Source organism: Balaenoptera physalus, assembly GCF_965194825.1.
Source record: "Balaenoptera physalus genome assembly, chromosome: 15".
Lineage (NCBI taxonomy): Eukaryota > Metazoa > Chordata > Mammalia > Artiodactyla > Balaenopteridae > Balaenoptera > Balaenoptera physalus.
This window is the reverse complement of record NC_138894.1, coordinates 82,829,704-82,848,790: the sequence shown is the minus strand read 5'-3', so window position 1 is coordinate 82,848,790 and position 19,087 is coordinate 82,829,704. Positions and strand designations below refer to the sequence as shown.

Genomic DNA, 19,087 nt, shown 5'->3' with positions numbered 1-19,087 from the left:
TGGCTGTAAAACACAGAGGGCAAATTAGGCACCCTAGGTCACTAACCATTCTACTTTATCACAGTTTTTTCTGTTAATCTAGCTTCCTCTTAAGAGCTGACATGGTTTCATTTTTTAAATATCATTAGTGACCATTGTCCCCGATCTGAATAGCATAAAGATATAACTCAATTTTACAGATAAGGAAATTTGACAATACCACAATTTAAGCTTAGACTACCCAAAACTTTTGTCTCAAATCAGACAAAATGAACCGTAGGTATGAACAGCAGACTATCAAGTGACAAATATGGGAAGGCTGAAAACCAAAACCCGCCTACCATACTCCCATCCTGTCCACCAGCACATAATTTTCCTAACATCTTGCTTAATATTTCAGAAAAAAAAACTGGCCATAAAGAATCATATGACCTTCCTGACTTAAGGGTGTAAAATACACAATATGACAGAAAAGGGCAGTGAACCAAGACAGAAAGCTGACTCCTGATTCTATCTTTAAGTATTATTTTGAGCAAATCATTTCATCTTCCAGGCCTCAGTTTCCTTACTGAGACTGAAGAGGTGACCTTGTGGTTCCAAATAACAAGAACAAAAAGACTATTTGTGAAAACCTTCTATGAGCGCTCCAAAAACCATCTTTATCATACCAAATTGTTTCAGTTTAAATCATGAGAAGAGAAATGTATAACATATTAATCAAAAATTAAGTATGCACATCAATGAAAAATATAATCCTACACACACAAAAAGCAACTTTCCCCACTGACTAGCCTTCTTAATTTTCTGAAGAAATTTATTAACATTGGACTAAATTTTAAGCACCGACTCTTCTCTTTTTATCAACATCCTTCACAGTCTAAACTTTATTTTCATTTTATTTCTTGACATAATTAATTCTCATTTACAGTCTCTTTCCTTCTACAGAAGTATTTTATGTAAGATCCTTTCCCTCACAAGAAACAAGTCTGTTCTGGAACCATCAGTTCATAGTATATTCAAATATAAGTACATTAAATAAATGGCAATAACTATTTTACCTGGCTTTCAATGTCAGTTGTTACACCTATGTAACTGACCCCAACTTCAGGTGCTTCACACTGGGATAAATTTGTTAACATGTACAGAACATTTCACAAAGCAATTGCTTAATTACAAGAATTGTTTTCCAGATATTTAGGCAGACTTACATTTTATTTCAAAATTAACCATTGTCCTTGCAACATCAGAAGAAATTTCAAACTCCTTTCCCCTTTATCCGCACCTAATTTTTCATATGAATAATCCCAAGGCTTGTTTTTCATTCAGAATATAGGGGAAGAAAAAAATAAAACTGAAAGGGTCCTCTTTAAAATCGGCCAATTAGAAAAAAGAAAGAAAGCCTGCTATAGTTCTTTCATTCCTTTCAGTTCTACTCCAATAATATATATATATGTTGATGATGCATCAGTTAATGTACATAATAATGATGTGTTGCCATGACCAGATGACCACAGCTATTAGTTTGAAATAGTTTTATATTGTTGAAGACAATATTGTATCTGAAACATTTTATAAGCAATTTTAAATACATACCCCAAACTTAAACAGAATAAAATTAGAATGCTATTGAATGTAAAGTTCATATTAATATGAAGAAGTATAGCCTCTCATACAAAACAACTCTAAAAGCAGAAAGTAGAGGATACAATAGAAAAAAGTCATTATGCTATGAGTGGTGCTATTTTCTTGCTATAGTTAACGGTGTATTAACACTTCAATTATAAATGTATACTCTGCAGGTTTATAGTCAACTCAGTTTTAAATGCATACCCTTGACTAAAACATAGATTAAGTAATAGCAGAAGCGCTAAATCAGAATTAGGTCCTAAAACAAACTGAATAGCATTAATTTCTTGTCAAAAGAGGTTTACTGGTTTTGGATGCTTTTTTGTATTTACAACAGATAGAAATGGCACTGTTTTTAAGAAGCACTGTTAGTCTGCTTTTGATAATTAAAGGCAATAAACGTAAACATGTACCTACAACTAACTGATATTCCATGGTTCACAAGATCGCAAAGAAACAGCTTATTTTCAGGTATGGGCCCCAAGGCAACTGACTACTGAAGTATAAAGTATAGGAAATCAGTATGAAGAAACAACTCCCTGTACGAAAAAACAACACCCTAATATTTAGATAAATGTGCACTGCCTAATCCAAGTCCAAAGGTTAGAAGAAACAATTACTTGTCATAAAGAGACAATAAAAAATCTGCAACTGAACTTAAATTCTGAACTTAAAACTAACTTTGGAAGTCTCTAATATGTTCCCCCCCTTCCTAATTTCAGCAAGATTAAGTATTAGCACAAACTCAGAGTAAAAGCGGGGATAAGAGATACAATACAGGGATAGAAGAGGAAACTCTACAGAAAGGTGCTCAAGAGCAAACCCAAGAAGAGTTTGCCAAGAAAACTCACAGATTAAACCTAAAATTCACTAAATTTTAGCAGGGAGAAAACAGTTAAAATTTAGACTACCATATTAGCAGAAAGGTAACGGCAGCTTCTAACATTATTCCTTCAAAGGAATGCATTGTTTTAGAGACTTTAAAGAATTGTTTTTTTAAAAAATGGCACATAATCATTAACTAATATTCCTTACAAAAAATTTTAAATCTTCCTCCAGATTAATACAAGGTACAAAGGGAAATAAAAAAACCAAAATTGGAAAAATGTCTACATCAGTCACATCAGCTAGTAGCAATAATCCCTAAAGAGATATGCTTTTCTTCTTGAGAAAGTTAAAATCTTACTTAAAATCTTTGCAATCGGCATCCATTCCATTTGGCAAACCTCTGCCATTTATTTTAGAATCATCATCATCTCCTTGTTTAAGATCTCTGTTTTGGTCCTCCTCAAATGGAGAAGCCTTGCCTTTTTGATCTCCTTTCTCAGGTCCATCTGTTTCAGCATCTCTAGTGCCCTGAGGAAAAAGAGTCTGTTTGATTCTGAATATTTAATAGAACACAAAAAAAGGCACCATGAGGTGACCTAAAACTATACTACAGTGCATGTAAACAATAAAAACATTGAATCTTATTTTAATTTCGTAGTCAACTAATTTATAAAAGGCCAAAAAAATTGAGTACAAACCAGTGATTTATAACAGAAGGGCTAAGGCAACCTTAACTATAGCGATGCTGGAAAAGCAGTAACACCACAAATCAGATAAAAATTCTACTTAATGCACAGATGATTTTGTTTTTTTACTTTCATATCAAGTACTACCATGAATATGCAATTTTAATCTTACAAATTTTGTTTTTTAATTAATATGGGTTTTTTGGGTAACATGGTTAAGATTAGAAATATTCCCAGTGGTTCTACCATTTCATGTATTTCAAGTGGCCAAGACAAGAAAACAAGAGCACCAATAGCTATGAAATTTCCTTTAGTTCTAGGAAGGGCCAGAAAAAGAAACTGGCTTAAGGACGACCAAATAACAATCAAGCAATTTAAAAACCTTTCTTTACTCAAAATACTTACAAAAGTTCCCTTCCTAAATCGAGAATCCAATTTATCAGCAGGAGAAGAACTTAATACATATTCTACCATGCTCACACCAAGGCCTCCACTTTCTGATCGCGGAGACAATATTGCATTTACTTCACTGTTTCCATGAAAACCCTGTCCAGATCTTCTCTGTACCATAATAGGCTGGGACATTGAATGGTCTGTTTGGAAGAAAGAACACAATTACAAATTCGTACTTTTAAGCTAACAAAATGTATTTACATGAATTAATATACTAAAGTAAGAAAAATCAGCATATTGTTTTATTTTGAATATTACTGTAATCCTTATAAAAAGATCTAGAGTCTGTTGAGACTCACTGGCCTGGGCACATTTCTTGAGAATACAGATTAAGAAAGCCATTTGCTAAAAAGCAGGTAAAAGCCTATGTGAAGAACAGTCAAACCCAAAGTTCAATGGAGATAGAAACTAACTTGACATCTCCACTGCCTGTAAGCATCTTATTAAAAAGTTCTAAACAATTCAAAACAAAAAACTTTAGAGATAAAACCTGAAATAAAAGTAACTTCTAAACCGGCAGAGGCACTTCTCAAGCTCACAGTTACGTACTGGACAGATTCAGAACACACGGCTGTACTGCTATAAACACAAATGACTAAGTTTAGAAAAACCAGTAATATCACAGAATTTTCTATTCTTGGTATAAAAAATTAAGTATCCCTTAAGATTTTTTAAAAAACACCTTCTAGTTTAAAAGTTTTCCATTTATTTTTAACAAAAAATTCATCCATATGGTACGAATACATTTTCTACATATTTTTGTGACAAAAAGAAAAAGCAATACTTAAGATCTGAAAGCAAAGAAGATACAAACATAATAAAACATTTGAGGAAGAGTCACATAGATTTGCAGAAAAAAATTTTAAAAAGGAACCAGTAAGCCACAATTTATATCTGGCTCATATGTGAACACGTACCACACTAAACACTAGGCATCATCCTCAAAGGGTTGAACTATCATAGAGGTATACTCACTCATCATTTTATTAACTGCAGTAATTTTTAAATGACTGGTACTTTCGTTAAACCATATTAAAACACTTCCATGTCAGTACCTTTATCCATGAGATTAGTCATTATATTTTTTCATTCAGTCATTCACCCATTCATTCACAGTTTAAATGTTGATTTACTGTCTCTCCTATGCTGGGCACTGTGCTATGTATGGGGAATCCAAGAACAAACAGTCCCTGACTTCAAAAGAGACTATAGGTGTAACAAGAGGCAATCATAATAGAGTAAAAGCACTTCAATAAAAATAACCCAGGATCCTATGGGGAACAGAAAGAAAGGGCATCTATCAATTCTTCCCAGTCTTAGAGTGAATCCCAAAGAAGTGATATGAAGAGTAGAGAACAAAAAACAGGTGAAAATGGGGGTGGAAAGAGCATTTCGGTTTGAACATCCTGGTTTCTCTAAGGCCTAAAAGTGCAGGAGAACACAACGAAATTAACAATTACAAGTAACTCAGTTCAGCTGAGAAGGAAATATGTGTATGATAAAATCTCCTGTAGTCATGGACAGAATCCTAGAATGACAATTCTTTTAGGACAAGGAATGTGTTATTCGTATTTGTACATGCTTGGCATTCAATAAATGTTTGTTCAGTAAACAAAATAATCCATTCATTTCTATTTTTCTCATTTTTCCTGGTAAAGACTAATACTCATCTTCAAAATTTTATCTGTACAACTAAAAAAGTTAAGTTGGAAGAGGGAGTGGGACAAGGAATTAACTAAAATTATAAACTTGACACTAAAAAGATACATCAGGAATATATAAACAGTTGCTTAAATGTTTTATTGCTGGTACTAGTTGTCCTCCAAATATAACATACCAAAGATATTTCCCCACCATCCATGTAGAAAATATCTCTCATTACCATGTTGTGCTCAAGATGTTTTGCTTTGGAATGCTTTAAAAAATTTTGGTTCTGGTAAATAGAGCAATTAACCATTCAACTTTCAAAATAAAAAACCAAACACGTCTATCAACCAAGTTTTCAAGCACATTATTTTAGCAAAGAAAGTGCTTTTTGTGGGAAAAATGTATCCTAGTCCTTATGAGTGCAATCTATATAGGTTAATACAAATCCAGAAAAAAAAATTCCTTGAGGATGGGGATCATATATCTCACTTATCTTTGTATTCTCCAAACCTGGCATATTATATTACATATTGTTTGAAATCAAAGAAAATTCCCAGTATTTTAGTCTAACTTAGTAGTTAGCAAAGTTTTCAATCTTTTTCAGTTTTGACTATAAAACAGTATTAATCACTAAAATTTTCCAGCTTTTCCTAACTTAAAAAAATTATTTTACCCTTAAAAACAAAATTTAAGACTATATAGGAATTAAAAATCTTTTTAATAATTTGGAGAATAAAAAAGTACCTGGTAATTTACACCCAAAATATAAGGTTAAGTTGATAATTATCATCCAGAAATTTGTTTTTATATTACTTTGATCATTTTGTATAGCTTTAGTAAGCTGCATTAAACTTAGTTACAAAGGGAAACTTATTTGTAAAATACATGTTCAAAGTTCCATGTGTATATCTCAAATTTTACTAGTCAGAAACATTTAAAAATATAATCAGTACTATTTTAAGAATATAACTATGCTCTTTAATTTACCAATAAATACTGTCACCCCTGTGAGTTATACTCCTTAAACCCCAGTTCCTTTTCCCTTAAGAGTTTCTTGGACCTATGTCTCTCTTCACTACTTACGGATATGAAAAACATTCAAAGTCTGCTCCCTTTCTGGGAATTCTACCTTACTAAGTGGGTTTACTTCCTTTGTGGGTGTGGCTGACCTCTAATAAAGCTTGACTGAGCTGCAATTAAATAAATCAGTCACTGTCCATTAATACAATTCAAGCTTAAAAATTCCTATGGTTAATGTGCCCTCTATTTTAATTGAAATTCAGAATTTTATAATCAGAGGTTAACCTCAAATAAAACTTCTTAATAAAATCTTATTGTGACAGACATTCCTAATCAATAAGTGGACCGTTAGATATGAGTTACTTTACATAAGAAAAGGTGCATTATAAGGATATATGAAATCCTCACAGATACTGCAAAGTTTCTCCAAATACTGTCTGGGGGCAGGGTTAAAAGAAAATTCAAGTATTCAACAAATTCAGAACTCTCACACATACACCAATAACTTACGAGAAGTTCCCCATGCAGTCTCTCTCCATTCATCATCTCCAAGAAATATGCCTTTTTGTCCATCTTTTGTTGAATCATCAGGTTCCCAAAATTTTTTGGTAGGCAAAAGCTATTTGGAAGGGAAAAAAATATTGTATTTAAATTTTATTCTAATTACAAAGAGCTAAAACATAGAGGAAAGTAAACTTACCACCAACAGGCACAAGTTAGTTTTCAATGCTAATGAAAATTCAGATGACCTATTTCTTAATTTGTCCAGTTAACAATAACTCCCCACTTATGCTTAGATACTGGCTCTAATAATTCTAGACTTGAAAAGTCGACTTCAGACTTTTCTACATTTTTCAAATGGCTTTACTGTCATGTGATATTTTTTATAATTTTTTTCAAAAGACTAAATTTCTTAATACAGTAATACAATAAAAATATCTAAACAAATGATTAAAATTTTTCCTTTACTTCCAAGTATTGCCCTTGGATCACCTCCTATCCTACAGCTTCAATGATAGAAAATTTTCATTCTTACTTCACAATGTAATGGAGGTGAACTACACAATTCTTCCTAGGTCCTCAATACTAACAATCTATTGATCCCAAATCAGGAAGCTATGGGATGGCAGAAGAGTCACATAGAAAAGACCCTTAAATACTTCTTGAGGTAACAATGTCAAAGCCCTGTGCCCTATCCTATACTGTAACATACACAAGTGTATAAAAATTGTGTTGATGTAACCATCTACACATCATCAATGATGATTCAAAATGTACATTTGGCCAATTCCTAATGAGACTTTAACGTTCATCCAGGTCTCCCCTCTCTACCTTTCCTGACGCTCAGAGGAGGCAAACTGAGGATATGTTTGTTTGAAAAGAACAGACTGGTTTCTAAAACATGCATTTGACATTTAAATAAGCATTTGTAAGACACCCATCCCTCTCAGCCCATAATTAGGTCCTCATAATCAAACCTGTATATACCTCTATTACTACACTTATCACACTAAATTACCTGTGTTTGCCTCCTTAAGGGCCTGGTGACCTTATCTTCAGAGAGCTCACAAATATAAACCAACCATAATAAAATGAACTTAGTGAAACCTGAATTGGGTCTGAGAGATAAGACTGTATGTGTGTTGGAGGTTTAAAGTGTGAATGGAAGGTGGGGAGGACACAAGAAATTATGAACAGAGGCACAACTTGAGAAAATGCACAGTTTGTAGAATAGGGTGTAAGATGGAGGAACAGAGGTGGAAGCTGATTGTTGTTAAAGCTATCTAGGCAGACTATGAGGAACCTCAAAGACATGCTAAAGAAATACCAATAGTATATTACATTGAAGCAACAGGGACTCAAGAGAGGATGGCAAGAGTGACACTGTGTTTCAGAAAACAATTCAAGTTGTAAGTTCTAAGAATAATGGATATTCTAGACTAGAGGCAAAGAAATCATTAAGAAGAATTACAACAGAGCCAAGACGACAAGAACTGAAACAAGGTACTGGCAGAAAGAACTGAGAAAATAAAATGGATTTCAGAAACATTCAGGAGAGTCAACAGGATATGAATAAAAATAAGGGGAGGTCTGGGACTCCCCTGGTGGTCCAGCAGCTACAGCTCCAAGATTCCAATGCAAGGGGCCTGGGTTCGATCCCTGGTCAGGGAACTAGATCCCACATGCCGCAACTAAGAGTTTGCATGCCGCAACTAAAAAGTCCCGCACGCTGCAACGTAGATCCTGCATGCTGCAACTAAGACCCGACACAGCCAAATAAACAAACAAATAAATATAAAAAAAAAAAAAATAAGGGGAGGTTGATAAAAAGAATAAAAGTTTAAAATGTGGGTAATGAGGTAAATGATACTACTGACCAAAACAGAAAAAAAACAGGATAAGCGGCTTTGGAGGGAGGAGGGAAAATTCAATTTGGGCATATATCCCTAGGATCTTTTGCTAAACTAAATATTGTTAATTTTACTGCTATTTTAAGAAAGAAAACTTTTTGCATGTTAGGACCTTTCTGAGCTGCAAACGGTTTGTATTTAAAGTATAGACATTTTATTTACTTATTTTTATTATTTTCAAAGATTTTATTTATTTATTTTGGCCACGCTGCATGGCTTGAGGGATCCTAGTTCCATGACCAGGGATCGAACTCGTGCCCCTGCAGTGGAAGGGCGGAGCCTTAACCACTGGACCACCAGGGAATTCCCTAAAGTATAGACATTTAAAACAATAATCTGCTCTAATAAAGACCCCGGTAAAATACAACCTCTGTTGCTGCAATTTTTAAAAATCTCACTATAAAAGTTTCATGAAAATATTCAAACAAAATGTAAATCTGATAATACAGTACTAAAACACTGCACTTGATATATTTAAATAATTGAACATTTATTCATAGTAAAACCCAAGTTAATCCCTTTAAAGTACTGTATAAATAAGCCATTTCAGGCAGAAGGAAATGGCTCCTGAGCAAATAATGCTTTTATCCTATACTTCATAAAGAAAAATGTTTTAACAGCAAAATGAGGATAACAAATAAGAAATCAGAAATGAAGTTATAACAACTTAGTAGAAGCATTTATTACAGACATAGAAGCGGCTGAAACAAACTAATCTTCTGAGGTAAGAGAAATAATAGAATCTTTTTGAGGAGCCTATTCCAGTCTTTCGGGATAAGAGTCCATGTAGTACAGTAGTAGTTCATAGATCACTGCTTTGACACCCAAACTGTAAAACCGGGGGCGGGGGGGAGTCTATGTCAAGCACTTACCCAGTGTGCTTACTTTCTGCCAGGCACTGGGCTATGAATGTCTCTTCATTTTGCAAACATTTATAAGTTATCACGGACTGGCAAACAATTTAGTAGTTAATAAAGTTAACACTTTTCCTAACAAAGGCCCTTATCACCATTCTAGAAACAGCTGTGACAGTACAGACACTGATTTCAAATATTTTTAGAGAAACTACTGGCTTGTGACCAAGAATTAAGTTAAAATGGACTAAATATAGGGGAAGGCAACAATTCAGGATATCCAGGATAGAACAGTTAAAAAGAAAAGAAATGAAAAGAAAAGAAAAGATTAAGTGGTACAAAAAAAAAAAAAAAAAAGATTAAGTGGTACAAAGGTTGGAATAGCAATAAAAGTAGTGTTTTGCCCCTGGAGACTCTTTTACTATAGTAGAAATGGGAGAGCACAAAAACAAGGGCTAAGAGATCTTGAAGATCTGTACAACATATTATCCAATACTGTTTCATATTAGTTCCCTAATTCACAAAAGCTCTAAACCAAGGTCAAGCAACTCAGTATTTCTTGTCAGCCTACTCCTCCATCCTTCCAACTCAGAAATCATTGGGTGGACATACAAATTCATCCCTCCACTATCCACCATTTTATTAGTTCTTTCCTTCAAGAGGCACTTATGGCTTGCCCTTTTCCATCTCCAAAGAAATCAGTCAACACCATAGTATACTACCGCAAAATAAATAATTATTAAAATTCCTGCTAGAATTTATACTATGAGGTGCACTTACACTTCAGATTTTTCTAATACAAATTGTTATGTAAAATCACCAAGCCAAGCAAATTAATATAATCCTAAGAATTAAAAGAACTTGAAGGCTCTGTGTCTACATTATAGTGTTCATATAACATCCAAACTGGGACACGTTTGAGAAGGGGAGTGCTATTAACAATTATGCCACGAAAACACGTATCTGGGCAGTCTGGGCAAATTAGGATGTAAGGTGACTCTATTTACAACGGAAGTTCATAAAAGATAGGCAGGCATAGATGCTAATAACCAAGTGTGTAGAAAACAACAGCCACAAGGGAACTCCAGAATGGTGCTTTTCCAGACTTTAATCTTTTCCGTTAATGAAAGATATCAATACTTAATGTTTTCAAATCATACTACTTCCCCAAATCTTCTACATTCCCAATATCCCTTAATATCAGCAGCAAATATTATTAGATGTCATCACTTCCAATGGGAAGCAGTACCGTAAATAGTCAAGGCACTCAAGAGTTCAAACTGCTCTTCAAGCACTGTTTACTTGGTATTGGGCCAGTTAACTAACTGTTCTGAGCCTCAGTTTCTTCATCTGTAAAGTAAGGATAATAATAAAGCTACTGTTATAGAGTTTTCTATGAGGCAATAATGAAATAATATAAGTAAACTACTTAGAACAGCATCTAGCACGTGACAAACATACATATTACGTATCTTCACTACGAAAAGTATGAATCCTTTAATATTCTAAAACATGAGTAACACGCTGGCCAGCAACATTTAACTGGCTGATTATTTTAAATGATTATAAGAGTATTCATTACAAAAATCTTGTCTATAGCTGTTTGCCTTCTTTTTTAGTTTGAGTATCCTAGGGGGATCATGAAACTACACTACTTACATCAATAAAAAACAGCTGCCTAATAAAGTCACATTTTGCATAAGGAAACAGAATCAGAGGTTAAATAAACTATCCAAGATTACATGTAAGATTACATATATAGCTAGTAAGTGGCAGCATTAGGAGCTGAAACCATAACTGTTTAATTCTAAAGCCCATTTTCTTTACACTTAACTACCACAGAAGATGGTTCTTTCCAATCATAGTCTAACTCATCAATATTTCTAAAAATATTCAGTTATTAGGCCACGACTAGCCATAATGAAAAAAATAAAACAGTTCAAGATGTTATCAGGATATTCAGACTATATAATGTGGGAATTCATTAGAGTGGATAAAGTTTATGATAGAATGTCTAAGATAGGGATTTACAGACATTAACGATCATCAGCTATTTAAAACAGCTGGTTTCCATTCCAGTTATCCCTAACAGCTCAGATCAGAGCTAGAGCATTTGGGAGATATATGTGATTCATACAAAAGGCTATTCTTATTACTACCTTCAAAGAAGTCAGTCTTTCTCACTAGTGATACAGCACTAGTGATAGATCACTAGTGTTATATCACTAGTGATAGATCTGAGAAATATATAGCACTAGTGATAGATCTGAGAAATATATAGCACTAGTGATAGATCTGAGAGAAAACAGAAGTCTCCTTACTCTTCTCTCCAGTACATTTTCCACTTCACCATACTACCTGGGATCTTAGTACATAAATTTTCTCTAATGTTTTCTTTAAATATTACTGTGTCAGAAAAGAAAGGAGGGAGCTTTATCATACTAAGCTATGAAAATACTCCCCCAAAACACATTAACTCAGTGATTTAAAGTTAAATTCTGGGTTCCCTAAAGAATTTCAGCCAGGAGCCTCTTTTTCCATACACACACACACACACACACACACACACACACACACACACAAGTTCCTGTTTAATTCTTATATATAAAAATAAATAGGCATGTGTCTCTGCAGTGCGGTTTTAAAAAACCATACTAATGAAGCTGAGTTCAACCGCCTATGGGTTAGCTTTGCTCTTTTTAAGCCATGTGACATAACACAAACTGTTAGGCCTTTTGACAAAAATGTGCTATGGAAAAAATTGGAAAGGATGAGTTTATGAATGGATGAATACAAATCTGTTCCTATTCTGGATGAACAACTAGAAGAAACCGCCCTTCTGATGATGAGTCAGTAAAAGCTATCATGATGTACATAACCCAGTACATTTGAAAATAACCCTGTATGTAATGCAGTGCTTTGTACATTATAGATTTACAGCAACTTAAGACATAATAAGTAAAGCTTTATTTTTAAAGAAAAAGTCAAGATAGGGCAATATATTAGAAAAGGATGTCACATTAAAAAAAATAAACAAGCAATTTTAGAAAACTCAAGAGCCAGAAACTCAAGGCTGCTTTTAGGTTATTAAAATGAATGAATTCTGGGATAAAACAAAAAACCTCACCTGTCAGGAAAGGAGGAGAAGACTGGTGAGAGAGAGACAGGCAAAGAAGGAAATCCCAGAAGGTTCCCTGCTGCCTGCGAGATGAGGAAAGATAGAAAGGCTTGTGGGAGAGAGAACCCAGAGACAGAAACCTCAATAGGTTTCTTAGCTATCTCTTAGAGGTAACAGAATTAGTTGGTAAACTGTTAAGAAAAAAACTTAATTAGTGAGTAACAGCTTATTTAAAAATACATTTTTAATAGATGAAGGTCACAGAAGCACTGACCTGCTGCTACCTGCCAACAACCAGACAGCCTAACCCTAGCCATTTTTACTCTGCATAGCTGACATTTCCATTAAGAAAAGCCTAGATTTAAGCTTAGATCATTTAACATGCTATTAAAACCAGCGTCTCTTCTCCAGAAACCTCAAATACCCCTCCCTCCACCCCCCAAATACCTAAACTCTCTCAACTACTGTTTCTGATCATGACATTTATTTTTAAAACTGCCAACATGTCTTTGGGTTTGTCAAATACTACTTAAAAAGGGAGAAAAAAAGAGCCAATTTGTAAATACATACACAATGTAGATCTGCAAAGTAAAGTGTCGTGGGGTCTAAACAGAATCAAGGTAAGGGTGTGACTTTGTCTGGTCTTTAAGAAAATCAAGTTCAAGTTTGTCACAGACTAGGCTGAAGCACTGTTCAAACCTGCTTTTAAGATATGTTATTCTGCTTTCTAAAGACCAAAGAAAACAAGTAACAGGGAAAAAAACAAAAGCCCTTTTCAACTGCTGCTTCTTATTCACCCATAGTGTAAATAATACCTAAGCCGCCACTGCACCGCAGTGAAGCTGCAAGGTTCTTTTTTAGCTAAAAAATTATTCCCTCTCTCAAATTTTCTTAGGGCCCAGAGTTTTACCTTAAGCGCTGGACTAACAAGTTTACTTTGGCAATACTTATGCTTAAGCACCTTAACTCACCCTTAAATCAGTCCTCTGAAAATGACAAACTCTTTGGAAAACGCTGTTCTGAAGAAGGGGAGGGTTAGCTAGCTGCAGGGTGCCCTCTTGTGGCCCAGAAGAGTGACTGGACTCTTTTTCTGCATCTGAAGAGCACAGCATTGGATGGAGTGAGTCTCATGAAGGTCTACCAAAGTAAAATAATCTCCAGGAGCAAGCGGTTAATTACACATCTTAGGTCTGTTCATGGTTATTTTCTATTATCAAAGTCCACACTATGTTAGTACTACAGAACATGACAAAACAAAAATGTGACGGCAAGGGTTTTCATAATCAAAGTTTTCTAAATATTCATTAAGTATATGGAAAACTAAGTATTTTTTATGTCTTAAATTATGTAATGGTGAGGTTAAATGGGATGCCCCAATGAAACTCATAGATTAACAGGACTGATAAAAGCCAAAATTTTAGAGTGCCCACTGTGCCCTAGTCATTCAAAGCTAACAATCTACAGAGGAGACTAATATAAAACAAATAAACTGTAACCAGTAATATAATAAAAGTATGTACAAAGATCCATGAGAAGTCAGATGAGGAAATTAATTTTACTGCAGATATCAATGGGACAATTAAGAGTCTTTTTCAGTAGAGTCCTGCAGAGGATTAGAAGTTTATTAAGCAAACAATGAACAAGGAGAAATTTTTGTAAGAAAGAACAGTGAACAATTAAGTGTGGCTAAAGCAAACATAGCATACATATATAAAACAGCAGGACAAAGATCAAGGAAGGCTCTTTTCTGATCAAAGTGATTATGGTCCATTACCAAAATAGAAGACATTATCTAATCAGGTCAATCAAATCAACTAGACACAAATAACCTCACTAAAATTACTGCTAAAAGTTAAAAAAAAAAGCTGAAAATCCCACAACTACAGATTTCAAAAGCCCACATCATTTGGAAGATATAACCACTATTTTCAAGGAGATTTATGGTTAAAAAACAAGTCTCAATGGCTCAAATAATCAAAGTGAGGTATACATTCTTAGTATTCATAAATATTTACCTCTCCCATTCCCCGAGATTCTAATGCAAGAGCTTGAAAATCATGATTCATTTCATCCACAGATCAAACCTGTTGAATAACAAAAAGAAACATTAGTAGAAAGAAAAATTTGAACAACAGACTGCATCAACTATTTTTATATTACACTGCTGCTATTACTGATGTTATAGCATGAGCTGAGATGGACAAGAATCCATTTCTCTACAAAGACAGGTTTTCCTAAATAGAGCACCATAGCAATCTACACTAAAATTAGTGGGAAACCTGGGGTCAACGGTCCTTGGATTATTCTGTGTGCCAAAAGAAACCCCTACTAGTTTCCTGCGCAAAAGAAAAGATGGAAAGTAAAGAACAGAAAAAGTGAGCTCACGTACTAAAATACAGTTACCTTTTTTTTTTTTTTTTGGCCATGCTGCGCCGCATGTGGGATCTTAGTTCCTGGACTAGGGATTGGATGCCTGCCCCCTGCCGTGGAAGCGTGGAGTCTTAACCACTGGACCTCCAGGGAAATCTCCAGTTATCTTCTTTTAAAAAAAAATGCTGTAATTCCTATTGCAAAATTATTACTTTGCACTACTTCTTTAAGATTTCTCAAAATTTCTCAGAATTTCATTATTTGTACATCTTATACCAATGATAAAAAAATTTTTTAAAGTGGTGATCCAGTTCTACCTCAAAGCAACATATAATCTGCTGTGAGAGTAATTATAATATTCAGAGGTTTCCTTAAGAATAATTCCTTTCCCTACAATAATCAAAACAGCATGGAAATGGCACAAACACATAGATCAATGGAACAGAAGAGAGCCCAGAAATAAATAAACCCATGCACTTATGGTCAATTAATCTATATAACAAAGGAGGCAAGAGTATACATGGAAAGAAGACAGTCTCTTCAACAAGTGGTGCTGGGAAAACTGGACAGCTACATGTATTAAAAAACAATGAGAACATTATCTCATACCATATTAAAAAAAAGCTCAAAATGGATCAAAGACCTAAATGTAAGACTTGAAATCATAAAACTCTTGGAAGAGAACATAGGCAGAACACTTCTGACATAAATCGCAGCAATATTTTTTGGATCTGTCTCCTAAGACAAAGTAAAAGCAAAAATAAAGAAATGGGACCTAATTAAACTTAAAAGCTTTTGCATAGCAAAAGAAATCATCAATAAACTAAAAAGACAACCAACAGAATGGGAGAAAATAATTGCAAATGATATGACTGACAAGGGGTTAATATCCAAAATAAACAGCAGATACAACTCAATTTAAAAAAAAAAAAAAACCCACCCCCAGCCAAAAAAAACACACATCCCAATCAAAAAATGGGCAGAAGACCGGAATAGACATTTTTCCAGAGAAGAAATACAGATGTCTAACAGGCACATGAAAAGATGCTCAACATCACTAATTATTAGAAAAATGCAAATCAAAACAACAGAGATATCACCTCACAACTATCAGAATGGCTGTCATCAAAAAAATCTACAAATAACACAGGACTTCCATGGTGGTGCAGTGGTGGGGAATCTGCCTGCCAATGCAGGAGACAAGGGTTCAATCCCTGGTCCGGGAAGATCCCAAACGCCGCGGAGCAGCTAAGCCCGTGCACCACAGCTCCTGACCCTGTGCTCTAGAGTCTGCGAGCCACAACTACCAAAGCCCGCGTGCCTAGAGCCCGTGCTCCGCAACGAGAGAAGCCACCGCAGTGAGAAGCCTGCGCATCGCAACAAAGAGTAGCCCCCGCTTGCTGCAACTAGAGAAAGCCAGCGCGCAGCAACGAAGACCCAACGCCACAATCAATTAATAAAAACATGGGCCAGAAATTCCCCTAAACTTGATGAAAGCAATATTTACGGATTCAAGATGCTCAGTGAACCCCAGGCAAGATAAATAGGAAAAACAAAAACGAGACCACACATCCACACACATCATAATAAAAGTGCTGAAAATCAAAGAGAAAATCCTGAAAGCAGCTAGAGGAAAAACATTACAAAAAGGGGAAAAATGATGAGTGACCACTGACTTCGCACTAGAAACAATGGGGACCAGAATAAAAAGGACAGACTTTAGAAGGCTGAAAGAAGAAAAATGCTAACCTAGAATTTTTATCTGATGGAAATATCCTTCAAGAATAAAGGCTAAAAGACATTTTTAGATAAAAGGAAAATAAAATTTGTTAAATAGACTTCCACCTCAGAAAATCCCTTAAAAAAATTCTTAGGCTAAAGGAAAAGGGTACCAGATGGAAACTCAAATCAGGAAGGAATTAAGAGCACCAGAAATGCTAAGTATGTGCATAAGTACAAAGGACTAGTTTTTCCTCTCAATTTCTTTAAAACACATATGCCCATGTAAAGAAAAAATTTCATTATGGGTTTGATAACATATGCAGATGAACCAATTTACATGTATAACCAATATCTACTATAAAAAATATCTCTAGCCATACCATCACGACACCTAGTGATTTAAAGCAAAACCCAGTTTGAGATCAAAATACTCTTTTATCACACAACATTATACAGTTGGCCCTCTATATCCATGAGTTCCACATCTGCAGGTTTCACCAATCAGGGATCAAAAGTATTAAAAAAAAAAATTCCAGAAAGTTCCAAAAAGCCGGGAATTAAATTCCCTGAGGGCTGGCAGTTATTTATCAATACGTAGCACTGACATTGTATTTACAACTATTTACAAAACATTTACATTGTATTAGGTATTATAAGTAACCTAGAAATGATTTAAAGTATACCCTAGTATGCACACAGGTTATATGCAAATACTACACCATTTTATACAAGGAACGTGAACATCCTCAGATTTTGGTATTGGGCTGGGGAGGCACCTGGAACCAATGCCCTGCAGATACCGAGGAACAACTGTACATCCATAAATACATATATAGTTTGGAGGGGCCCCCAATTATCTGATAAGTAAAGGAATCTTAGTCCAAAAGTGTCCTACACTTCTCAGTCACGCAATCAAAGTTCTACATCTCACATGACACAATTCACTCTAATGTCTAGTATGGTCTGCTCAAACCATCTTTGATTTCCCTTGTTTCTTTAAAATTTCCTAAATTTGGGCAAGGTCCATTTTATTTTTCTATTTAAGTACTTCCTAGGGTCTCCATATTGCCCTAGACTCGATGTCCTTTATATTTTTTCTTAAGATGATTTACATTTGTGATTTCACTTTCTTTAAAACTTACATTTTATAGACCTTGTATTTTCTAGATTTCCCATCCCATTACAGCCTCAACTTCTTCCAAGCCATCAACTGTTTCCCAAACCTAATGGCCAATCATTTGAAAGCTTTGAGATACTGCAGACATGTTATCAGGAATCATGTATTGATATTTTCAATCACCTAAAGAGGTGTTCTAATTTCTTAAGAACGCTTCAAATTTAAATCCTACGAACTTGACAACGCAGCCATATAATTCTGAGTTCATAATTCAATTTATGAACATACACTAAATGATATTAAGCCCTGAAATCTGGGCTCAACATACAAAGATCACACTAATTACAGTCATTAAAAAAAAATCTCGGGCTTCCCTGGTGGCGCAGTGGTTGGAAATCCGCCTGCCAGTGCAGGGGACACGGGTTCGTGCCCCGGTCCGGGAGGATCCCACATGCTGCGGAACGGCTGGGCCCGTGAGCCACAACTACTGAGCCTGCGCGTCTGGAGCCTGTGCTCCGCAACGGGAGAGGCCGCGACGGTGAGAGGCCCGCGCACCGCGATGAAGAGTGGCCCCCGCTCGCCGCAACTGGAGGAAGCCCTTGCACAGAAACTACGACTCAACACATCCAAAAATAAATAAATAAATAAATTTATTTAAAAAAAAAAAAAAACCTCCCACGTGACATCTTATTTATCTGTATCCTCTGAGGACAGACTGTCCTTATTAAGATAATTATTCCACTAGGGCCAAAAACATAAGATTTTTATTATTTAGGATGGAAATAGTTCTAAAATGGATTCATTATTCTGCAATCCTGAAGAAATAATGGACAAATTTTATATTTAAGATAATGTGGTAGAGTACAAATAGTATGTGATTTTGATTCAGAATGTAAGAGTTCGAGTTTTAACTTTTGCCCGTTGTCTAACCTCTAAATCTTACTTATCTGCTGTGAAGATCAAACTAGATAATGTATCCAAAAGTGTTTTGTGAGCAATAAGAAGTGTTCAACAAATAACTAGTTATTATTAAGACCATCATTACATACTACTCAAGAAAGAACTGATACTTCCTTAGACTCTTGGGGTGCTCAATGTTTTGTGTTTCTTGTATGCTTCTGTTAGTATTTCAGCCTCCTGCCTTCTTGTCAGGTTAAATATCACTTGACTTGAACATACAGTATCCCTTCTGACCTTTCTAATTAGGTTGCTTTTAATTTGTAGTAATCTGTAGCCTCAGATGAGTGTGGTAGACT

The 19,087-nt window shown here is 35.0% G+C and overlaps 1 protein-coding gene across 10 annotated transcripts in view; it reads right to left on the bottom strand.

Moving 5' to 3' along the window:
* Window positions 1-19,087, bottom strand: part of PUM2 (pumilio RNA binding family member 2) — a 91,118-nt gene that overhangs the window by 55,747 nt on the left and 16,284 nt on the right. For 4 of the 10 annotated variants that reach the window (XM_082427447.1, XM_082427448.1, XM_082427453.1 and 1 more), the window contains exons 2-5: window positions 14,638-14,706; window positions 6,750-6,858; window positions 3,525-3,712; window positions 2,792-2,961 (exon numbers count right to left, since the gene is read on the bottom strand). In XM_082427447.1, the coding sequence (XP_082283573.1) occupies window positions 2,792-2,961; window positions 3,525-3,712; window positions 6,750-6,858; window positions 14,638-14,688 (518 nt within the window). In that variant the 5' untranslated portion in view covers window positions 14,689-14,706. Of the gene's footprint in view, window positions 1-2,791; window positions 2,962-3,524; window positions 3,713-6,749; window positions 6,859-12,631; window positions 12,689-13,593; window positions 13,737-14,637; window positions 14,707-19,087 lie in introns of those variants that run through there. The other 6 variants (XM_082427446.1, XM_082427450.1, XM_082427451.1 and 3 more) reach the window with 3 other exon arrangements.